The 25488-nt window shown below is 42.5% G+C and overlaps 1 protein-coding gene across 15 annotated transcripts in view; it reads left to right on the forward strand.

Moving 5' to 3' along the window:
- Positions 1 to 25488, forward strand: part of NEDD4L (NEDD4 like E3 ubiquitin protein ligase) — a 325991-nt gene that overhangs the window by 195121 nt on the left and 105382 nt on the right. For 2 of the 15 annotated variants that reach the window (XM_084832982.1, XM_084832983.1), the window contains exon 6: positions 22446 to 22515. The exons of the other annotated variants lie outside the window; for them this stretch is intronic. In XM_084832982.1, the coding sequence (XP_084689108.1) occupies positions 22446 to 22515 (70 nt within the window). The remainder of the gene's footprint in view (positions 1 to 22445; positions 22516 to 25488) is intronic. 15 annotated transcript variants of the gene reach the window in all.

Raw genomic sequence — 25488 nt, forward strand, 5'->3', positions numbered from 1 at the left:
AAGGTGCAAAATATTTGTTTTGTGGCACAAAAGTTAATTAAACAAAAACAAACTGGCATTTGTTGATTGCATAAGTATTCACCCCCTGAGTCAATACTTGGTAGAAGCACTTTTGGCACCCATTACAACTGTGAGGGCTTCTTCACACGAGCTTTTATCCTACAATTGAGATTGGTTACTCATGGAGGTTTGCAGGTCCTTTAGATGACGTTGTCAACCCCCAGGGTGTCTCCCGCACAAAATGACCTTTGTTGCATTTTTTAAAAAAAGATTGGAGATAATGAGCTATCAGATTGCAGTGCTTCAGTTCTGCTTGAGTTGCCTTGTGAAAAGAGGAAAACTCACAATAAGAGGAGCTAAACCACAGCACCATCTAGCGGCTGTATAATAAAATATATGGAAGACTCAGATAAGGGGGAAAGTGGGGGAAGGAAGCACATGTAAAGGGAGTCCGTCGTGATACTACATTTAAAACAGAAGCAGAAAGCCCAATTTAAATGCGGGTTTTTAGGCTGTGGTTAGAGATGCTCTGAGTCTTTTTGGATAAATCTCTACTAGCTTTGCGCATCTGGATCCTGCAATTGTTGCCCATTCTTCTTGGCAAAATTGCTTAAGCTCTGTCAGGTTAGATGGGAACTGTTGGTGAACAGCAATTTTCAAGTCTTGCCACAGATTCTCAATCAGACTGAGGTCTGGGCCATTCTAAGACATTCAGGTTCTTGCTTTTAAACCACTCCAATGTAGCTTTGGCTGTGTGTTTAAGGTCATTGGCCTGCTGGAAGGTGAGCCTCTGCCCCAGTCCCCTTGCAGACTGAAACAGGTCTTCCTCTAGAATTGCCCTGCATTTGGCTCCATCCATCTTGCCTCAGTCCTGACCAGTTTCCCAGTCCCTGCCGATGAACAGCATCCCCACAACTTGTGCTGCCACCACCATGCTTCACTGTAGGGACAGTGTTCTCAGGGCAATGAGCACTGTTGGCTTTGCGCCGCACATAGCATTTTGCAGTAAGGCCAGAAAGTTCAATTTTGGTATCATCAGACCAGAGAACCTTTTCCCACATATTTTCTGTGTCCCCCACATGCCTTTTGGAAAAATACAAACAGGATTTGATTTTTTTTCCGCCAGCAGTAGCTTTCTTCTCACCACTCTTCCATAAAACCCAGCTTTGTGGGGTGTCCAAGTGATCATTGTCCCATGGCCAATTTCTCACGTATCAGCTGTGGATCTCTCCAGCTCCTTCAGTGTTACCATTGGCCTCTTGGTTGCTTCTTTAAGTAATGCCCTCCTTTCCCAGTCACTGAGTTTTGGTGGACCACCTTCTCTAGGCAGCGTTGCAGTTGTGCCATATTCTTCCCATTTTGTAATAATGGATTTAATGGTGCTCTGTGGAATGTTCATAGTTTGGGATAATTTTTTTTTTATAACCCAGCCCTGATTGATGCTTCTCCAGAACTTTATCCCAGACTTGTTTTGATAGCTCCTTTGTCTTCGTGATGCTGTTTGTTTAGATATGCTCTCCAACAAACTCTGACACCTTCCAGAAACAGGTGTATTTAATCTGCGATCATGTGACACTTGAACTGAATACAGGTGGACTCCATTAAACTAATTATGTGACTTCTGAAGGCAGTTGGTTGCACCAGAATTTATTTAGGGGTGTCACAGCAAAGGGGGTGAATACTTGTGCAATCCAGACTTTTCAGTTTTTTATTTATAAACCATTTTGTAAAATATGTAGATATTTTCCCCGCTTCGACATTATGGACTATTTTGTGTAGATCAGTGACAGGAAATCCTGATTAAATCCATTTTAATTCCAGGTTGTAACACAACAAAATATGGAAAAGTCAAGGGGCATGTGTGAATACTTATATTCCAAATGGAAACCAATTCATGTAAACCAAATGGAAACCAATTCATGTGATTTTTAGATTCTTTATTTGGATCGCAGCATGTAGTTTTCACTGGGGTGGAGTTCTAGCTAGCATGATGCAGAATTTGTTTGCTTGTTTGGAGTCTAATCCAAAGCAGCATTTAGATGTTCGATACTTTGGGCATTTCCAGTGAGCTGAAGCCCTTTTAGTGCAGATCTAATTGTCAGTGCTGGCTGCCCTAGCTGCTGCTTCATGCGTATTTTCACTCAGCTGTGACTATTTTGGGGGGCCCTATTCCCCTGGTCACAGTAGCTTTAACATGTCTTTTATTCCTGCCTAATCCATGCGGGCCCAGTGTCTGGATGCTAGGCATTGCTCAAGTATGGTGGGGCATTTTTCTCGATCAGGCATGCACAAGTGTACGTAATATCTTGGGAGTAAATGCTGCAGCGGCTCATAATTAACTGCCCTTAATGGGCAGCAGTGATGCCAAGGGATTACGGTAATGAAGACTTTTCACATAATAGCTCATGGCTGAGTGAGAGCAGACTCGTTCCAGCGGTGTTCTAGTGAGTATTCAATCATTCAGCAGCACAGTGAACTCAATTAGAAGTTCTTAATGCATCTTCAAAAGGCTGACAAAAATGCAGGATTGAATGGATCCAGGCTGGCTAAAGTTCCTGATTCTTTGCTGTTCTCTCTTCTCGCCACCCCCATTTCTGCAGTTGGTAGTTCTTGCAGTTGTTTCTTGTTTCTAATTCTGATTCTTTTGAAAGGTCTGTATCTGGGTTTGGTTTACTAACAGAATTGTAAGTACAGTTTTAAAGCAGGTTTTTGTTTTGAAAACTGAGCCACAGTGTAAGGGCAGGCGTGCAGAACCTCTTTCAGCCCAGGGGCCAAATTCCATTTCAGAGAAGCTCTTGGGGGCCACATTCCAGTGGTGCATGTGGCCAAAGGTAAACGAGTCAGAGGTCAAACCTAAAAATATCAGCGTAGTGTAGCTTAAAGCTCCTACTGCCAGTAATGAAGCCTTACGGGAGGCATTTCAGCCTTTTAAAATGGGGGGCGGGGGGTGGGGGAGAGACTGCAAAAAAAAAACCTGCCTCTCTGCCTGAGATCCTCAAGAGCTACTGCCAGTTAGAGTTGACAATACTAGGTAGATGGACCAATGATCTGATTTGGTATAAGGTATCTGTTCTTAACCATGGTTTGTGCTTACCATAGTTGAAAGCCCCCATCTTGGGGTTTTCAAGCCTTCTTAAAAGCCTGCAGTGATAGAGCATCGCGGAGCCCCGATGGAAACGTATCCCTGAGTTGTGGGGCCACTGCAGAGAAGGTCGTCTCACATCTGGTCACCCACCTAACTGCTTTCACAGGTGGGCAAACAAGAAGGGCCTCTTACTTATAATATAAATATTGTAAGTAAATAAATAAATCGAATGTGTGCTTTACTTTTGGATGGATTGTGCCCACTGTTTAATATATTTGTTATAGATCACGTCCAGTATCTAAATTTAACAGGATTAAGGCTTCATTTGAGAAACTGGCACCAGTTCTGTGTTTCCAGGGGAAAATAGCCTCAACATTGATTTTTTATGTTAGGATGCAATGCCAGGGGGTGGGGGAACCACATGTTAAAAATAAAAATTGAAATCAGTGGGACATATAGCCTAATTCTGAACACCTTTACTCAGAAGCAGTACCCATTGAACTCAATGAAATGCATATGCTGGCAAGGATGCTTAGGTTTGCAGCCATCAGAAGTGAAATATGGTTGCTTCTCATAGTGCTAAAGTGTGTTTAACTTCCTCTGGATTGTACTATGTGCTGTAAACTCTGCTGTACATTGCTATTCCTGAGTAGGAGCTATTAACACAGAACAGATTTCTTTGCCTAGAAAGAGATCAGTATTAGCCTTGCAAGGTTTTGTGCTCTATCAATCCTTGACTTTGGAGTGTGGGGGGGGGGATTAATACTACCATTTTGAGAGGCTATGACTTACCAGGTTTTTATAGCATGTTAAGTGGATTTTTATGGCAGGAGCGTGGTCTAGTTCTAAATCAAATAAATGCACAAATATAGAGAAGAGCTGAAATGGCTGTGCCATTGGCCTGCTGGCTCTTGAATCCAATGTCACTCAATCCTGGATATGGTGAACAGAACTTTAAAAGAGACAAGGTAATTAGGGAGTGGTCCATTCACTCTGCATTTGACAGCTGACCACTCAGGTACACACTGAGCAAAAAGGTGGCATTTATGACAATCCACCTACTTTTCCTTGAAGGATTTTTCTTCTTCTTGAATCTGCATATGGCAGTAAAAGCAATCACATATCATTATTGTTCTTGCAAATAGTATGGGATGATGTTTGTCAGCTGCTTTGGGCACCATAGAGATGATGATTGCTTTTAGTTGTAAGCAAATCTTGGAGTTTATGAAATAATTGTTTCCAAATCCACAAATACTAATTTGCTTCTTCCTTTCTTTTTAAATTCAGCCATTGAACCTGACCTGATTTTCTGTTTCCTCTTTTCCTTTCATCCCCTTTCTGTCCCATGCACTGCTAGGGGCATGATACAAGATTTGATGACCAGTGATTTGATTTGCTGTGGCAAAGAACATACTGCAAGTTGCAGTAAATCTTCTCTGTTTCATTCAAGTATAAAAATTCTCTTTCTTTTTTTTTCTCTCCCCCTCTCCCCTTATGGGGACAGAGGTGATGGAAACTGATGACTTGTGCATGTAGTGTCTTCGTATTTATATATATATTTATTTTATCTCTATTGTTAAACTTCAGTATCTGCATGGAGATGCTCAGGTTGAAAAGCCAAGGCTTCTGCTGGGTGAGTGAGAGTTTCTACCCATGACAGAGGTTCCCTACCCTTTTTCAAAAGAATTAATAATTGGATAGTCAGATACCTCCCCCCCCATAACCCCCATTACCTGTAACAAGGGTTGTGCATAAATGTTTCCATTTTGCCTCTAGGGAATTATGTTGACAGAAGGTAAGTGAGTGTAATTCACTTCCTTTTGCTAACACATGGAGTTACTGGACAGGATGACTTGTGGGGAGGCCATTCCCATACCTCAAAGACCTCTTGAACATGGCATCAGCTTCTGAGCCAAATCTCTCTCCCCCCACACCCCGCATGAATCTTTACAGGTATCATGCCCTTGCTACAAGATGCTCAGATCAGCATATATGGGATTACTCTGTTACAAAATATGAATGTGACATGTATTGTTGATGACAATTCATTGTATTTCGTAGGACTGTTACTCATTACAATCTCTGTGTGCTAACTCTAAGCACAGAGTGATTAGTTCTGTGTATGCTATGATCTTTAAGTGCAAAAATGTGTTTTTGAAGCTGGGGCAAAGGAGCTTGCCATAGGTGGGTTGGTTAGTTCCTGGAAGTGAAAAGCTCTTTATCTCATGTGGGGATGGACTTTGGTGTGAGGGTGCTTCTGAAATTAGCTGTTAGCTTGGTTGCATTGGGGAGAAGCTCTCTTAAAGCAGGATGAAGGAGCCATGAGTGAGTCTGAAGTTCCTGTTTACATCCAGCTGTATAGTTGTATGTTTAAGATCAGAAACTAGAGCTAATGTTAAGTAGAATGCGATAAATAGTGAGATCTTAATATGGTTGAGCAGAGAAATACTGGGAGAATTAGAAGCCTACCAAACATGATTACCTAAGCTCTGCCAGCCATGCCTACCAGATAGGTAACTATAAGATATTTATGCACCCCTGTCTTGTCATATACTAAGCAGAATAGCCACAGCACATAAATAATGAAGACCTGACTAGGATATGGTTTTCTTCAGTTTTCATGTCTTTGACCTCTTTTTTCCCCCTGCCTTTACAAATATTTTTGGGGTCCATGCAGTCGGTGGAGATGAAAAAAGCTTTTGATCCAGGCCTCCTGAAACTCAGGTGTATCTGCAACTCAGCTGACAGAGAGAGAAAGCTGTGGCCCCATGCAGCAACATATTTATAAATCCTAGCTGAGTGTTTTGAGCTTCAGTAATTGTTTTATGGGTTGTGGTCCCTATAGCATCCCTCAAGACAGATAGCACAAAGTGGAACCAGAAAATATATATTTATTGCTCAAAAGTATTAGAGAAAAACAAAGCTTTGCAAGAATACAACAAGCAAGACACATCACTACATACAATGCAGTTAGGATGATCAGAGGCATAATAGAAATAGTGGCTAGCATACTTTTAATAAAATCAAAGGTTTTCTAAATTCCTCTCAAATTATGACAAAGTAGTCACAATTGAGATCTTAATTTGCCTAGAGCAGCAGAAAATCTTGGGTTGGCCCTGCTGGAAAAAGGATCTACATAGTAGAGCTCTGGCTTGGAGCTGTCCTGTCAGGAAACTAGCATCTAAAGGCAGTCAGAACAAGGCAAGAAGAAAATAGGACCTTGGATAGCTTCCAAGTGGGTCCTGCTGGCTATATCTCTTTCCAACCACAATAGGAGGGTGGTGTCTGAGTAGGAAGCTAAAGCCAACTGAAGCCTTATAGAGACTGACATGATCTGTAGTGTGTTCAGCTTCACCCCTCCTAGACAGAATTGTTAAAGGGTCCTCACCTGATTTTGTAGCCTGAGACTTCTGCCAGGCTGGGTAGATGGAGGTTCTGCCAGGAACCCATCCTCTGAGCCTGAGGACGATGGCAGGGCTGCGTCCTCTGGTGTGACTGACTGTCTTGGCTCTGAGGAAGTATCCTGTGCCCCATCCTCATCAGAATCCTCTGCTGCACACTGGAAGGTCCAGTGGCTGGGGGTCATGACCGGAGCCTTGTACTTTGATGCTGCTGAGATTTGTCCAGGTGCAACATCTGCTGTTGTAAGCTGGGGAGGTGAAGGGAAGTGAGGTTCTTTGTATAGTTGAGGAAGTGGCAGGGAGAAGAGAAGGTTCTGGCCTGTCGATTTGAATAGCTTAGGTCACTAACCTCAGGGGAAAAGATAACAGGCATGATACCTTTCCTTTTCTGGAGGTATGTAAGCAAAAGCTGGGTAGCATCTTTCAGGGACGTGTAGTTGCATCCTGCATTGAGCAGGGGGTTGGACTAGATGACCTCCAACAAACCTTCTAACACTATGATTTTTCTTCCGGGAGACCTGTGGGTTGTTCTGCATTGGATTGTGGCTTAGGGACTAGACAGTCCCTGAGGCATGCCCCACTTCAATCCACTCTAGGTGTTGGAATCACTCTCCAAGGGGCACAACCCAAAGAGGCAAAAGATCTCACAATGTACTAAATGGTTGATGTACTAAAATCTGGTGGATGCAGGAGCCTGTAGAGAGCTCAAGAACCAGGGAAGGCCCACCAAGACACTCTGACAAACCCTGACAGCTGTTTCTTCCCATTCTCCTCATATCACTGCTTTGCTTGATCTGCTGCTTCTTCACTTGCAGTCATTAATGCTGCAGTCATGCTGCCATGTTTCCCTATCAGACTGCACATATGTGAATACGTGTGCAGAATTATAAAGAAACAGGATGTCTGGGACTGGGCTGAAAGCCACAGTGAGCTTTCTGCAGTTTGGGAGCCCATTCATATGCTGCATAGAAGTGTGGGCTGTGTGAGTTTCCGGGGGTTTCTTGCACATGTGAGAGCTATGTGCTTGAGGACATTAATCTCCTTACATTAGTCTCTGTTTTTAATGGATGATCTGGTGTGACAGTGCTGAAGCTAAGTGCCTGGATGGGAAGATGGTCTGCAAACCTCATGTATGCCATCTTGAGTTCCATAATGGGAATGGATGAAAGGTGGGGTATAAATGTAATAGAGAAAGAAATTCTTGCCATGGATAAGATCCATGCTTCCTCACTTTTAAGCTGTTATAGCAGAAATAGGGATTCACAGGGTTTTTAGTAAGATGCAAAAACGTCTAAGAATATGTGAGTCTTGCATCTTAGACTTGTAAACTAGGAAGTGTGGGGTGGGGGAGATAATTACCACTTTATGTTATAATGCAAGCAGGGATTGTTTATGGTAGAGATTCTGAATATCATGTGTCAGAAAACTATTGTGAAGACTTTTGGAAAGAAGTCAAAGCTTTTCCCATCTTTTTCTTAGCTAGAAATTTAATGACAAGATAATGAAGAGAACGTCTTAAAGTAATAGGCTGGAGAATGTGTATCTGGTGTATGCTAAAAAGGTTAAAATTTGATTCCAAGGTAACTCAAAATTTGCATTATACAAAGCTGAATTGTGCAATAAGTATAAATTAGGCAAATTGAGCAAATGTGCATATTTTCTCAAATTGCGTAATTTTATTCTGCTTCTACAAATAATGGGTAGGGGCAAATACCTGTGCAGCTCTGCCTTGACTATTGGAATCAACCCCTTTGGCTTTTGAGGTTTTATTTACACATTTTCTAGCATAGCTAGAAGTTTAAGGGCTTGGGTTTTTTTCATTGAAAACCAAGACTCAAAATGCTAACTTCCGCATCGAGTACTATAATCTATACTTTTTCCGTGCCTCCTGCAACAGAGAGAAAGGCCAACGCTTAGTGAGAGAGCACATTCTTTGCACACAGGAGGTCTCATGCAAAGAGAGCTTCTTTCTCAAGCAGAGGTCTTTCCCATAATCTGTTGTCTGACCATTTAACTGGAAATGACAGGGATCGAACCTGGGGCATTCTGGATGTAAAGCATGTGCTCTGCCACCGAGCTCCAGCCGCTCCCTGCTGTCATTCCTGCTGTGACACCAAGGTCAAAGCTGAGCTCATGCTATTGGTAGGCTCAAATGGTGCATCTCTTCCTGGTCTGTGCCATTTCAGACTGCAGGAAGGGAATTACATGTTCAACTGCTTATAAGAAAATTTCCTGCACATACAAAATGAGCATTCAAAGAAAAACATTTCAGGTTGTATCCAGGATCTGCCTTCCACAAAAGGAAGGGACCGTCCACAGGAGGAAAGGCTCCAGTCATAGAAGGTCCCTCTGCCCAATTTTTGGAGATCCCAGATCTTGCCCACAGTTTACCTTATTCAGCAGGGTCTCCTGACTCTGTGTAGGATTTTCAAGGGGCTGGAGGGGCTGCCATGAGAACAAGGGAGTAGGGAAGTCCACTTACCCCATTGTAGTTGACCCAGCTTAAGCCTGAATCCAATCCTTCATTCATGTGAATATGTGTACATGTGTCTGAAATCTCTTTGGGAGCATTCAAACGTGAATCTCTCACATACAGTCTAAAGTGGTATAGTCTAAAGAGAACGACACTATGTGATTGTGCTGTTCATGTATCTTAGCTCTGACAGGATGGCACTGGGCAAGCCCTTTATGTTGGCCTAAGTAACCTCATTGCATTATGAGGAGAAGCCAGACAAGACTTCTAAAGCACTCTGTACTCTGAAAAGTACTATAGAAATAATCTCACATTAACCAAATGTCCTTTGGCTGATAAGTGAACTTTTTTGTTCCTCCTCTGATGTTGGTTGAAAAGTATGAACATAAACTGCAGAACAGCGAGACGAAAGCATGGCTGAGTTAATCTGTTTTCTCTCTCACTCTTTTTTTTCTTGCCTCTTCACTTCCCTACTGCTTGTTCAGTTTCAGCTTTATTGTGATTGCTGATCATCGCTTTTACAGAGAAGGCAGGATCATAGTGTGCATATATGATCATCCTAAAGAAGCAGACTTGGCAATATAATGGCATTTAGAGAGTGAGCTTACTCAGAAAAAGCAGTTACTGTCAGTCACCCTGGGGCAGTGTTCATGTGGCACTTGGCATGTTAGGGACAAGAATGATTCCAACATAATGCAAAACTTGAACACACTGACATTATTTTCAGATCCTTCCAACCCCTGGAGGCAGGGAACAAAATGGTAATGGTATGAATAAGCGATAATAGAGTGTGCCTTTTTGGACCTTCCTGGCCTCTAGAAGCAAGAAGCACCGCCAAGCATTTCCTGCAGCTTCACAAATGGATGTGACCATACATGTCGTTGATGCATTCCATTGAAATGGGCCTAGATATACAATATTCTTAGCAAGGAATACCAGCTGTGTGTTGGTGAGGTTACAAAGAAAGAGACATTATTATGTTAGAACAACATTCTCAAATGTCTTGTGATGTAAGAACATAAGGGGCCTGCAGGATCAGGGCAAAGACTTCTCTAGTCCATCATTTTGCTCCCACAGTGGCCAACCTGATGCTTTTCCGAAGTCACCAAGCAGGATATGAGTGCATTTTGTATCTATTACATTTATATCCCCCCTTTTTTCCTCCTAAGGTGGCGTACACAATCCTCCTCCTCTCCATTTTAGCCTCACAACAACAACCCTGTGAGGTAGGTTGAGCTGAGAGTCTGTGACTGGCCCAAAGTCACCCAGTGAGCTTCCATGGCCAAGTGGGGACTAGAACCCGGATCTCCCGACTCCCAGTCCAGCACTCTTGCCACTGTACCACACTGGCTCTCAATAGCACCCTCATGCTTGCTTTCCCCACGAACTGGTATTGAGAGGCATATTGCCTCTGATACTGTAAGTAATATATAGCGATTATGTCTATTACCCATTAATAGCTTTATCCCCGAATAATTTGTCTGACCCCCTTTTAAAGCCACCAAAGTCACCAGCCATCACTATAGCATGTAGTAGTTACTTCCATACTTTGCCTAGACACCATATGAAGAAGCAGGTTTTTTTGTCTGTCTTGAATTTCGCACTATTCAGCTTTATTAGATGATCCTGGTATTGGGGGGGAGAGGGAGAAAAACTTTTCTCTGTCCACTTCCTCCACACCATTTTATACACTCCTACCATGCTTTCCTTACTTGCCTTTTTTCTAAACAAAAAAGCCCCAAACGTTGTAACCTTTCCTCACAGAGGAGTTGCTGCTCCTTTCTGCAGCTTTTCTAGCTGTATAGGATTCTTTCTGAGGAGTGATTTGGAGCTGCTTCAGATTCCACATGTTTCTTATGTGAGTTGGATTTTTTTCAAGTCTTTATTTACATGCCCTAAGTCTTGGAATGAGCTTCCTAGTGAGGATCGCCTGGCACCTACACTGTATTACTTCTGGCGCCAGGTGAAGACCTTTTTATTTTCCCAGGCATTTTAGCATGTTAACTTACTAGACTTTTAGCTTTGCTGTTTTAAATCTGTATTTTAAATCCCTGCATTGCTGCTAGGTTTTATTCTGGTTGTATCGTTATACTGTGGTTTTAATGTTGTATATATTTTATATTGTTTTATTGTGTGCTCTTTGGTTTTAATTTTTGTGAACCGCCCAGAGAGCTTCGGCTATTGGGCAGTATAGAAATTAAATAAATAAATTTCACCCCAGCACCCACCCCCTTGTATGGTGCAGATTTCTCCATTGCATTTCTATCTTCTACCATGGTTGAGGGGACAGGAGTGGGAGAAATCTTTGTGGGGTGTGAACACCTGGCTTCTTCTTGCACCTTGGATTGCTCTCAATCTCACCTTGAGCCATGGAGATTGAGAAGGCAGGTGCTGGAGCATAGGGCTCTCTCAGAAGGCTTGTGCCTAATAAAGTCCTAGCCATACACCTCTCCACCATCCCAATGCACAGTCTGTCTCTTTCCACGATGGGTAAATTACTTCTTTCCAATCATGCTGGGACCTGGAAATGGTTAGGCTTTTATGGGCACAACCCTATGGGTTGCGTCCTCGATGATCGTAAATCCCCAAACCTGGAGGCTTGTGATCATCCTATGCAGGGCGGGAGGAGTGGTGGCAGCGATCTTTGCTGCCCTGTCCTCCTGCCCTGCATTTGTTGCTTGACTGACTTTTTTGCCCGTCTAGATGGGGTGCTTCGGAGGGGAAAGGAAGGAGGCTGGAAATGCCTCAGGATAGCTTGTATCCTGACCTCTCTGGTCTCTTCCCCTCCTTCCCTACCACAATGCCTCTTTCCTCATCCTCTGAGGTCAAGTTTCAGACCTAGGAGGGCAGCCAGCACGGTTCTTTACACACCAGCTGCAAGGGGGAGTGGGAGGGGGGTCGGATCTCCGATTTCTCCCTCTGGGGTCGGAGCGCTGTCTCTGACCAGGAATCAGGAAATCCAAAATATCCTATGGTCCTCAGAAGCTGCCTAGGGTCCATAGGATTGCTCCCTCAATTCCTATATTTTCCAGTAAAGAAGCAGAACTGTTTTTACTCTGGTTTGCTTCTCCATGTAGTAGAATATTTAGGATTCTTCTTTAAAAGGGGATTGCAATATAATACAGTCCTATACTATGTAATTCTATACAGTAACAACTCAGACTGTAGAAGCAGATATCTTGTGCAACCATCTCTGTTTGGCATGGCTTCATCTTTTTTCAGTCTCGGGGGACTGCCAAAAGAACGGGCTGATTCTGCTGCAGGCCTTACTGTTTACAAACAAAAGGACAGTGGAGGGTAAAATGCTTGTTTTAAATATTTGGGCTAAAAATAACTTGGAGTAATTGGATAGCCAGTGCTAGCAAAGTGGTCTATTGGTGAAATGTAGGGGCAAGTGTAGCAACATAACCATCTCATTTGATGAGACCAAAAGTTGACACGGTGGTGATGAGTTGTTACAATTAAAATTTTTCTCCTTTTATAATCGCTTATATAAATGAGTTTTTTTTAAAAAAACTTGCAATAGCTAATGTACTGCACTCCTAGCTGTTGCTTTTGAAGCAGGCTTAAGGCCAATGTTTGGGCCTTTTTTTCTCTTTAAAAAATCCCTGTTTATGTGCTGAGAATAAGGTGTAGAGTGAAATCAGAAAAGGACTACTATTGCTTAAACTCTTTTCCTAGAAAATTAATTAAAGTTAGCATAAATGTTTTGAAACTTTTTTTTGGCTTGGTGACCCAGTTTTGAACAGGGGCACAATAGTTCTGTGTCCTGGTGGAGAATAGCATGCGAGTTTCTTTCCAAAGTAAATAATGATTTGGCTGTCTTGCTTGATTTTTATGCATTCTGATGATGGAGTGCTGGAAAAGCAGGAAAACAACATGGTAGTAAGATTTTTGTTTTAATAAAATTATAATTACTTACACATAACCTTTTAGTGGCAAAAGATTGCTTTTTAGACTCGGCTAAGACCAAGTGTAGGAATCAGAATGTATTCCTTTACTGACTATTAGGAAATATTCACAGCACATCCATATATCAAATGGATGGATCCCTCTATTCCCAGACCATGTCAATTTCAAATGTGTTCATTGCTAAGTCAGTTCTGTCTCATTTCCTCATTAACATGTAATTGTTTAAAATATCTGCCTGAATATTCATATATAAATATGTATTTAAATACTATTTTTGAACATTTTCTCACAAAACATATACTTCTAAATGATTTTATTTAAATGTGTGCATCTAAACAGACTTTATCTTAAACATTTATCAACACTTTTGGTCCCCTTTTTTTTTTTTTGCCAAGAACTGTATTGCAAATTTCGAAGTGCAAAGCCAAAGGATAATTGCATTTTGATATGCACATTAGTCTGAGAGGTGCAGATCAGATCAGCCTGCACTGGAATTTGCAAAGATTGAATTACTCAAGCTTTCTTAGTATAAAGACGAGCAACTCCATTTAAAAAATATTTTATGTAGCGTTGGTAATAACAGACATTATATAAATTTTATCACAAATCAGGATTTAATATTGTACCCCATTTCTGAAGATTTTACCCTAATGAGAAATATTGTATTTATTTATTTATTTATTTAAAATATCCTTGAACATGGGCTCTGAGGTTGGTTTCTGGAAAACTAGATATCCTATGGCCATCTAGCTGCTGACTAGTGGCCATAGGATTGCTCCCTCCAAAAAAACAAATCATCTGTAGTTTAAAAACCATCAAAAGCAAGATGGAACAAAAAAAGATTTTATAGCCTGCCTAAAGCTAGGTAGAAATGAAGCCAATCTCACCTCCTTAAGGAGGGAGTTTCACAATCAGGTGCTGCTACAGAAAAGGCCTGTATGCCCACCATCTTCTCTTCTTGGTGGGACATATAACAGGGTCTCTGATGAAGATCTAGCAATCTCTCTAAAATTATTTCTACGTCACTTTGAAGGATGGAACCCTCTCCTAAGATAATAAATTCTGGGCAGACTCCTTGAGGAAGACACGGTCCTTCTGATATCCTGACCCCAAACTGTTAAGGGCTTTTTATGTAACAACTAGCAGCTTGGATTGACATCAGCTTTCCAAGCAAATTGGAAGCCAATGTAGTTGGTGTAAGACTGGTGTAATATGGTCTAGAAAGCACACACCAGACAGAAGTGTGACTGCCACATTTTGCATGTACTATAGTTTCAAACAGTCTTCAAGGACAGCTCCATGTGGAGTGCATTGCAATAATCTAGACAAGAGGTGATTAAGGTATGGATCACTATAGCCAGGTTCACTTTCTCCGAGAAAGGTGCTTCTAGTGCTGTTGTGGGAAGGGGGAATGGAAAACTAAGGAGAGGAGTGGGAATGAAATTGGGAGTATCCTGGAAAGAGACATGGCTGGAACCCTGAACAGGAGCACTCCACATTCCAATATTGTGTTTCAGGTCTCACTTGTTTACCATATTCAGTAAAATATTAAGTACGTAGGTGGCAGGATTGGGTGTGAGTATGATTTTTTTTAATTGAATGGACTTCTCAAGGAAGCTGTAGAATGTTTTTCCATCTAAACATGGATTGTGCCCTAAATAAATTCCTAAAAGGCTGCAGTGACATATTGTAAGTGTAAAATGTGGGTTAAATGGCAGGTGTTACCATTTATTATTTTGTACTGGAATCAGTTCTTGTTCTGTTGGCAGATGCAACAGCTCTCAGGATCAGGCTGAATGAAGATGACTAGATTGCTCTGCACAATCAATCCTGATACTTTTTCCCCAAATCCCCAAACAGTTATAACTGAATTTTACTTACAGTATGTGATATCACTGACTTTATGCTGGTTTAGAACTAGCCTTATTTAAATAGTGCTAACACAAAATATCAGTAGAAATCCGATAAATCCGCTATGTGCAAATGAGAAATGAGTATTTTACATACAGACATGAAACCTGAGGGTGGGTAGGCAATAGAAGAAGTTCAGTAAGAATAATCTAATTACTATTGGGTTAGTGTAATGTAGTTTATGTGGGGCTGCCCTTGACTGTTGCCAGAGAACATCTGGAAAGTGGGCCTTTTCAGTTGTGGCACCCACCCTCTGGAACATTCTCCCCCATGGTGTTCAGGAGACAGAACATTTGATGTATTTTAATCACCTCCTGAAAATGTACTTGTACACTCAAGCTTTCCTGGCTTAGAATTGATCATCATGCTATTGCTCCATTTTACTGCCTCTTCTTATTGTTCCTTTTTATTTTACGTTTGCTGCTGTAAGTTTAAATGTTTTAGTGTTGTTTTATATGTGTGTTTTAACTATGATTTAATATATTTTGTATGTAAACAGCTTAGGGTGCAATCCTATCCATGTTTAGTCAGAAAAACAAGTCCCAGCCAGCCCCAGGCTGGCTGGGGCAGGCTGGGAGTTGTAGGCCTTTTTTCTGTCTAAATATGCATAGGATTGTGCCCTTAGAGATTTTTCTATATTAAGCAGTATACAAGTATTAGTAATAAATAAATAAACTTTCCCCCTTCTCCTCCCCACTTCCTGGGCTTGATGTGAAAAGATCGGAAGTGAGGAGAGGGCTGAGGAAGAAATTATGAAATATTTCCCTCAGTGAAATTATGTTAATTATGTTATTGGGATTATAAGTTAAGTATATTACCTATATTATAGTTAGTTTTATTGTAGGCCTGCTTTACTTCTAATTGGGTACTGCTTGTGTACATTGGCTGTTTGGCAATTCTAACCACACAGAAACCTATTTTATCACCCTAATGCTTTTTATCAGGGTGGAAACTGAGCCAATAGAACCCCAGAGCAGTTCTGATTCTGAGGAGGATCAGCAATCCGTGGGAGAGGAGCCAGCTCATCCCTCACAGGCACAGCAGCTGGCAGAGATTCCTCCTGCCAGCATTCCTGAGATAGATAGTGACCCTGGCAGTGAGAAAGTGCAGGAGGGGGGCTTGGTAGATGCTCGACGCAGACGCAGGGAGCGACGAGTGATGGAGGGCGCGGAAAGGAGGTGTAGTGCCCATTTGGCATGCAAGCAACGGCCGCATCCCATGGACCCAAGGGAAAGAGGGAGGATCTCTCCCCAGCCCATAAGTTCAGGGTCTTCAAGTGATTCTCCTTCAAACGGGGACCAACTGCCTACCTGGAACATAGGCTACTCTGCTGTTCATTGCTTAGTTGCTGGTGATTAGCATCTGAAAGAGTCATTAAGTTGTAAAAGGATTAAAGCCTCGAAAAGAATCCTTTCCTCTGTGTCTTGAGTTGGCTATTGGAGTGTACTGAAAGAGGCCGCTAGGGCGCTCCTGACACTTTTGCTGATTTGATTAACCAGGTGCCTCTGATGAAGCTTCCAGCTCCCTTCCTTGTGGCAACAGCAGCTGTAGGTGTCTCTGCACAGTCTAATTTCTCCCTGGCAGGCTGGCACCTGGAATGCTGAAACAGCAGCAGCCAGGCCCTAGAGGCTTTACTCAATCAGAATCTCAAGCATCATGGCCTCAGCGCTCCTTCCATCTGTGATGCTGCTGAGCATACTTGCAGCAGTGTCATGGGGAAAGGAATACTCAAACTTGTGGTTTCCAAAGTGCCTGATGGTGCTTAGGTGCGTTGGAAAACTGTCTGTCCTCAGGCAGCTTGTTGACCTGTGCATACTCAGAAGCTTGGATTTTCATTCTAATCTGGAGAAGAACTTCTAAGGGAAAGGCTACTCAATTCATAATGCAGAAGACCATCACTCTCTGTAGAAATTGCATTCCAAACTAGGTAATAATGAACTTTAATGACATCACTAACATGGCCCAAACCCAGTAGGGGAGCTTCTACAAATGGCTGCCTGTGCAGTTTGAATTCTCAACAATTTTTATTACTTATTTATTCATTTCATTTCTATACTGCCCAATAGCTGAAGCTCTCTTGCCACCAAGCTACCTTGCCACCAGTATAAACTGTGAATCGGCCCTAAATAGGGTGCTCTCTGTAGATATTCACACATATGATTCCCCCTTCTCTGAAAAGCATTTTCAGCCTTAATGTCCTACCTTTCTATAAATATTCAAGGCAGCTTGCAGTTTAGTAAAAAGAGTGCGATGATGATGATGATAAGAACTGAGATTTGGGTTGTAGTAAGTGGAAAAAAGGGGAAAGATGAGGTCTTCATAAATTTTATTTACTTACTTACGTACTTATAACATTTATATATGGTTCCACATCTAGACAGATTCTGGAGCAGTGAACAATGAAAGATAAACGATAAGAAGATAAAAGAATATAACTCAATTGTGATAAGCTGTTAAAGATACTGTCTCTGAGAGATGGTTTAGTCTCTTTCAGTTCTTTGAAAAAGCAAAGTATTTTTCCAACTAGGCACTAAAGAAGGCACTAAACAAGAGATAGCTGGTGTCAGGAATGCCTTGGCGGCTTCCCCCAGTAGATCCCAATAGCCAACTCAAGGCACAGACGAAAGGGAATTCTTTTCAAAGTTTTAATCCCATTACAGCTTAATGACACTTTCAGATGCTAATCACCAGAGACTAAAGCAAGGAGCAGCAGAGTGGCCTAAGCTTCAAGTAGGCAGTTGATCCCCGTTTGAGAGAGAGTCACTTGAAGACCCAGAACTTATGGGCTAGGGAGAGATCCTCCCTCTTTCCCTTGGGTCCATGGGAGGTGGCCGTTGCTTGCACGCCAAATGGGTTCTACGCCTCCTCTCTGCGCCCTCCATCACTCGTCGCTCTTTGTGTCTGCGTCGAGCATCTACGAAGCCCCCCTCCCGCACTCCCTCACTACCCGGGTCACTTAGTATCTCTGGAATGCTGGGAGGAGGAATCTGTCAGGTGCTGAGCCTGTGAGGGATGAGCTGGCTCCACTCCCACGGATTGCTGTTCCTCCTCAGAATCAGAACTGCTCTGGGGCTCTCTGGGCTCAGTTTCCACCCTGACAGCTGGCTTACCACAACGCCCTTGGCATGGATACTTTTGCCTGATGTTTTCTCAAAGATTGTCCCCATCTCAATTAGTCTTCCAAAACAAAACTTGCCCATCTGTTGTCTGGCTTCCCACACAGGACTCCTTGTCTTCTCCTTCCACCACCACCCTTCCTTTTGTCTTTCTTCCATTTTTATATCTTTCCCATTGTTGTCTGAGCTCATTTGGTGCACGTGGCAGCCAGATCCCACCTCATTTGGGAATGTCGCAATTACTTTTAGGTGGAGTAGCGAGCCTAGCCAAACTTCCACCCATAGATGGCCAATCACATCCTTATTAAAAAATACTTCCTTTCTTTTTTTAAAGTAGACCACCAATAAAAAACATGGGAAGTCAGTCAAGGAAGGCTTCCTGAAATAAAGATGTTTTTAAGAGACACCAAAAACAACACACTGTCGGTGCCTGCCTGACCTCCAGAGGCAGGGTGTTACATAGAAAGGGAGCTACCACATTGAAGGCATTTATTTATTTATTTCATTTCTATACTGCCCAATAGCCGAAACTCTCTTCAGGGGGACTCCATTCAGGCCATAGGTCCATGCAGAACCACCAGGAGCATGCTCTCTGTTGACCTCAGTGACCAGGCATGTTGATAAGGGAGAAGGCACTCTCTCAGATATCCTGGTCCCAAGTTGTGATAAGTCTATCCTTAACCATGCATCTACAGCACTCTTCCTCAATCTGACACCCCCCAGATGTGTTGACCTATAAATCCCATCATTCCCAGCCAGCATGCTGGCCAATGGCCCTGCTGAGGATTATGGGAATTGTGGTCCAAAACATCTGGAAGTTGCAAGGTTGGGGAAGACTGATCTATAGTTTATGTTATGGATTCTCTTCTCAGAGACAAAGAGAACAGCAATTGTGATCAACTCTCATTTTGGTGCCAGAAGATAGTAAGCAATCACCTAACACTCAATTAATTCTGTAGTTTAATTGCTAGGAACGAATGTGCTCGCCCAGGTCAGTAACCTTAAAGTGTTGTTTCCTCACACAAGCAGAGCCCTGTCTAGGGAATTTCAACACCTCCCACCCAATCCTGTAGTCTCACCTCCAGCCTCCAACCCATATGCTGCTGTTATCTCCATTGGCCTGCAGTACTGACACAGAACAGAAACAAATGCCAAGGGAACAATGATAGTGACATTTACACAAGGATTGGCCCTTCCAAAGGACAACACATATTGGTTGTCTTGCAGCCAAGCCTTTTCTTAATGGCTGCACCCTGCTCAGCCGAGTGTATGATCATTGCTTTGAGTTGGAACTTTCTTTCACAGAACAGCCATTGCAGCTCGAAGCAAGATACACATCAGAATCCTGTTGAGGTTATATTCAGCCCTCCTTTGGGTGAATACTTGGTGCAGGGGGCATGGTGTTTGTTCTTGGTCTTCCAACAGTTACCATACTGTGAGGTTTTGCTGGGAAGGGTGTGGGATTTATCAAGCAGTGCTGAAGAGCTATTTCTGTGCTCTATGAGGTGGGGTCAATAGCTCTGTAAGGCGTGGGGGCTCTGAGTACAATGTGAAATCTTGCAGTCAAAACAATAAACAGAGGAAAAATGGCAAGAGGGAAGGGTGTGATGGAAAAGTTGAACGTGTATTTGGAAAGGTTTGTGGATTATAGCCTGCTGTTATGCTGCCCCCACTGCCATTACGCTGTTGAGAAGTTTCAGGGGTAGAGCATTCTTTGGCTAGACTTCCTTTGGAAGGAGAGATCACTGTAGTCTTATGCCACTTTTGTCATAGAATCATAGAATAGTGGGGTTGGAAGGGGCCTATATGACCATTGAGTCCAACTCCCTGCTCAATGCAGGAATCTAAGTCAAAGCATATTTAGGTTTATTTTCAGATATACATTGCGCATTGGTGGAGACAAACAACAGAGCACTACTATAAGCAGCACATCCCCTGTTGCTTATCAGATCCCCAGAGAGAGATACATGCAAACTGATTTCTAATGTGAGCAGAGAAGGCACTAGTTCTGCATGAGATTCCCACAAGAGCACTCTGCTCCTGAAGGATGGCTATGTTTGAATAAACTCCATCTTAAAAAAAAAAAAAACTTTTTCAAATTCAGATAGCAAAATTGTTTCTTCTTATACATTCCACTACTACCAGATACATAATTCTGGTTTCAGTTCAGGTAAATTATCCATTAAGGAAACATTTATCCCTTTTGTTAAGTCCCTGATCACCCATCAGGCGACACCACAGTGATAGGCCCATTCATGATAATAAAGGCAGCTAATCTCATAACAATATTGTGTTTTAAAGCAATTTTAGTGTTAAACAATGAATAGCATTTCTAGCTCTTAAAAAAAGATGGAAATAAGTGTAATTGATAATTTAAAATTGCGGTTTGTGCAATTATGTATTGCATATAAATATGTAATATTTATATGCAGGTAGAAAAGTGCCAAGGAACTCCAATGAAGTTATATTTGACTTCAAAAACAGGGCGCTTCTAAAAAAAATGTGAGGGAATTAGTAAAAAGGAAGTTGAAAGGGAAAATCAGGAGACTCAAATCTCTCCAGAATGTTTGAAGGTTTTGCAAAACTACAATAAGTGCAGCTCAGCTAGAATGTTTACCTCAGGTCAGGATATTGTCAAGTCCAAAAAGTCACCAGCATGGATAACAAACCATATGAATGAACCAAGAGAAAAGAAGGCTTCCCTTAGAACATGGAAGTCTTGCCCGAACGAGGAAAACAAAAAGGAACACAAAGTTGTGCAAAAGAAGTGCAAGCAGACAATAAGGGATGCAACAACAAAATGGATTTTGAGTAGCATATTGTTATTTCATTGAACACCCCATTGTGTTCAGTGAAATTGCAGCCTAAACTGGAAGTCATCCACTGGTACCCCACCTCCCCCCGCCCCCAAAAGGTGGAACAGTTAATTAAGACCAACAATAAAAAATACCTTTAAATACATCAGAAACAGGCAATGGACTAGGGAGGTGGTTGGACTGTTGGATGATGAAGGAGTTAAAAGAGTACTAAAGGAAAATAAAGAGATTGCAGAGGAGCGGAATAATTTTTCTGCATCTGTCTTCACTGCAGAAGATGGAGAGCAGATACCTGTGGCATTTTCAGGAAGGGATTCCGAGAAACTGAGGCAAATAATGGTGGCAAGAGATGAAGTTATTTTATTGACAAATTGAAAACAAACAAATGACTAGTTCCAGATGGTATCTATCTTAGAGAATTGTTTAAGAAAAATTCAAATGTGAAATTGCTGGTCTTCTAACAGAAATATGTAACATGTCCCTAAATTCAGCAGGGAGAGTAGTGCATAAATGTATGCATGGTGTGGAGAAAGTGGATAGGGAGATGTTTTTCCTCTTCTCTTATAATACTAGAGCCCAGTCATCCAATGAAGCTGAATGGTAGGAGCTTCAAGGCAGACAAAAGGAAGTACTCCATACAGCACATGATCAAACTGTGACATTCACTATCGCAAGATGCAGTGATGGTCACCAACACAGACACCTTTAAAATAGGATTAGACAAATTCAGAGAGGATAAGCTGATCAATGGCTACTAGTCATGACAGCTGTTTCTTATCTCCGGTATCACAAGCAGTCATGTACCAGCTGGGGAACATGACTGGGAGGGAGCTATTGCCCTCATGTGCTGCATGTGGGCCCCCCATAGGCATCTGGTTGGCCACTGTGTGAACAAATGCTAAACTAGTTAGGCCTTTTGTCTGATCCACCAGGGCTGCTCTTATGCTGTTAATATTGAGGCTGAGTTTCTTTTAAAAATAGTTAGTATGGACAAGAGACTGGTCATCAGCTTTAAAACTTGGACCAGTGACAAGCCGAGGTAATTAGAACTGTTCATGATGGAACCGTTGGGCCTCTGGGTTGTCAAGAGCAACCGTGGAATCCTCCTCAAAGTGGGGAGAACCTTCTTGAGGGTCCATTGATACTGATGGCTGAATATAAGAAGGAAAGAGGTCTTTATACTCTTGGGAAAACTGAATACCAGTCAATAAAGTCAATTTCTTTCCCATAATAACAGAGAAAGGGATGGTTATATTCATCCCTGGAGCTGTGAACCTTTCTGCAATGCCATTACTGGATTTTGAAATGGCTGATACGGAATCTTGAATCTGAAGAATTATTTAAAAGTTTTGGCCTATATTCCAGAATGTCACAGCTGTGACAAAGAAAGGCTATGCTAGGCCTATGGGGTCACATCTAACCCATCATACATCCTACCCCAACTTCCCCCTGTATGACTGCTTCATGGAATAATGGTCATATTCTTCTTGTTGTTGTTACATTGGGTTTTTTTTTTTAATCTTGTCTTGCTATTAGCTGTTTTGCGTCAGTTTGCGGAGAAAGGTGACATGCAAATATTGTTATAAACAAACAGGGCAGCAGGAAAAGACGCTTCCTAAAGCCTTTATATCACTTTCCTCAGCCACAGAACATTCAGAGTAATCCCTTATTTCATACACAGCCAAGTGATGCTTTCTATTCATGTTTTTATGGCAATCTTTCTTATTCCAGCACCGTGATACACTTTCATCTTGAAATCTCATCCCGACGATTGCCAAGGAGAGGTTTCCATAAACATGGGGTATGTTCATTCTGTGTCTGACAGAAACACACTTTCAGACAATAGTACTGCAGGGATGTGAGGAACCTCAGACCCAGTGGCCAAATCCTGCCCCCCAGGGTTCTCCAGATGATGGTTTGCCCCCAGTTTGAAAGGCTGAAAGCCTGAGGCTTAGTTAATGACATTAAGAGTGTTAAGCTACAATATGCTAGGATTTATTTATTTATTTTTGGCCCTTCCCCTTTTGCATTTGGCCCTGCCTACCACTGGAATGCAGCCCCCAAGAGCTTCTCCAAAATTGAATTCGGCCCTCATGCTGAAAGAGGTTTCCCACACCTGCAGTACTACAAGAGAAGGATGGGAAGAAGGATGACCTAGTAGTTCTTGGGTGGGACTGGTCCGGAGTTGTGTCCATTGCATCATCAAGGGGCTTCACCTTGATAACCAGTGTTGTAGTGGAGCCAGAGCTTGCAGGGTCAAAGCTCTGGGACTTTTGATTAGCAGGACACTTACATTATATCTCCCCATCCCCCTCAGATTTTCTTGTTCCCTCTGAGCTTAGCTGGGGGGGGGGGATGCAAAAAAGCACGTTCCTGGAAGAGAAGGCTTTTTCCTGGAGGAGAAGGCTATCAATGGCGTGATGACTCTATGATGCCTCCAGAATCAGAGGCAGTGTTCCTGTGTACACCAGTTGCTGGGGAACATGGGTGGAAGGGTGCTGTTGAGTTTATGCCTGCTTGTGGTTTCCTGCTTGACAGCTGGCTGGCCACTGTGTGAACAGAATGCTGGACTAGATGGACCCTTGGTCTGATACAGCATGGCTCTTATGTTATAACTTGCACAGATTATAGCAAGAACAGTTGCACGAGGGGTGTGTGTGTGTGTGTGTGTGTGTGTCTGTCTGTCTGTCTGTCCATCCAGGGTTCATGTTTACTTTTGCACCTAGAACCAAGAGTAGCCACAACATGGTTCATGCTAGAGAATTATGATGTTCTTTCAGCGAACAGGAAAGTTACTCACTTCATTCCTGAGAGTCAAACCAACTTCTTAAAAAAGAGCTCTCTTCCTTTGATCTATATCATCAGGCATCAAAAAGTCATTACTTGCTTTAAGGGTTTTTAGAGTAACTGTTACTGAAGTCCCTTTGAAAGGAAAAGCAAATTCAAACAGTCAGCTTAACAATTATGGCATTCAGTAACAGCTAAGCAAGCAAATCGCTTTCGGTGGAAATACAACTGCCATCTTGAATAGAAGCAGAAATATAGGTGACATTCCTTACTTGAACAAAAAAAAAACTTGGGCAGGGTTGCTGCAATGTAGAATCTCAAATGATCAAAATTAGAATATATTTTATTCCTGAGTTTAGTGCACGCATACATACAGCTGGTTTCTTCCATGTACAGTCAGGGCCAGAAATATTGGAACAAGGATAACTGTTTTGGCAGTTGGCCTCTGTACACCACCACATTGAAGTTGAAAGGAAACACTCCCAGATGGGAGCGAAGTCAGGACTTTCAGCTGTAATTCAAGGGGTTTGACAAAAGTAGGGCACTAACCATTCAGGAAGTACAACCTGTGGCATACACCCCCCCCCCCATCGTTGGTGGCTCATAAGTAATGGAACGAATGGCTGACAAGCAGCTGCATGGCCAGGTGTGGCATGTTTCCTGGGTATCCCATGACCACTCAAGCCGATAAAAGGCCTGGAGGTGGTTCTGAGTGTTACATTTGCATTTGGTAGCTGTTCACTGGAACTCCCAACATGAGGTCCAAAGAGGTGTCCATGCGAGTGAAGGAGGCCATCATTAGGCTGAGGAAACAAAATAAACATCAGAGAGATAGCGAAAACAGTGGGAGTGGCCAACACAACAGTTTGGAACATCCTGAAAAAGAAGGCATTAACTGGCAAGCTCAGCAACAGCAAAAGGCCTGGAAGACTAATGAAGACAACTAAAGTGGATGACCACAGAATTCTGCTCATGGTGAAGAGGAACCCTTTCACAACATCTAGCCAGGTCAAGAATGCTCTTGAGGAGGTAGGCATGTCATTGTCAACATCTACAATCAAGAGACGGCTTTATGAATGTAAATACAGAGGCTTCACAACAAGGTGCAAACCACTGGTAACGCTCAAGAACCGAAAGGCCAGATTAGCCTTTGCCAGCAAACACCTTAAAAAACCTGCCCAGTTCTGGAATAAGATTCTTTGGACTGATGAGACCAAGATTAACCTGTACCAGAATGATGGGAAGAGAAAAGTATGGAGAAGGAAAGGAACAGCTCATGATCCAAAGCATGCCACATCATCTGTCAAACATGGTGGAGGCAGTGCTATGGCATGGGCATGTATGGGCATGGAACCGGGTCACTGGTGTTTATGGATGACCTGACTGCTGATAAAAGCAGCAGAATGAATTCTGAAGTGTATAGGGCTATACTTTCTGCTCCGATTCAGCCGAATGCTGCCAAACTGATAGGACGCCGCTTCATATTGCAGATGGATAATGACCCAAAACATACAGCAAAAGCTACCCAAGAGTTTCTGAAGGCAAAGAAGTGGGATGTTCTTCAATAGCCAAGTCAGTCACCTGATCTCAACCCCATAGAGCATGCTTTTCACTTACTGAAGACAAGCCTGAAGGCAGAAAGACCCACAAACAAGCAGCAGCTGAAGGCAGCTGCAGTAAAGGCCTGGCAAAGCATCTTGAGGGAGGAAACTCAGCATTTGGTCGTGTCCATGGGTTCCAGACTTTAGGCAGTCATTGACTGCAAAGGATTTTCATCCCGGTATTAAAGGTGATCCTTAAGTTTGAAATGATGTTGGTTTGTTCCATTACTTATGAGCCACCAACAATGAGTGCATGTGTATGCCACTGCCTGTACTTCCTGAACGGTTAGTGCCCCATGTTTGTCAAACCCCTTGAATTACAGCTGAAAGTCCTGACTTCGCTCCCATCTGGGAGTGTTTCCTTTCAACTTCATTGTGGTGGTGTA

This window comes from Heloderma suspectum, chromosome 2 (genome assembly GCF_057233095.1).
Source record: "Heloderma suspectum isolate Gila_16-S chromosome 2, 16-S_ref, whole genome shotgun sequence".
NCBI classification, from domain to species: Eukaryota; Metazoa; Chordata; class Lepidosauria; order Squamata; family Helodermatidae; genus Heloderma; species Heloderma suspectum.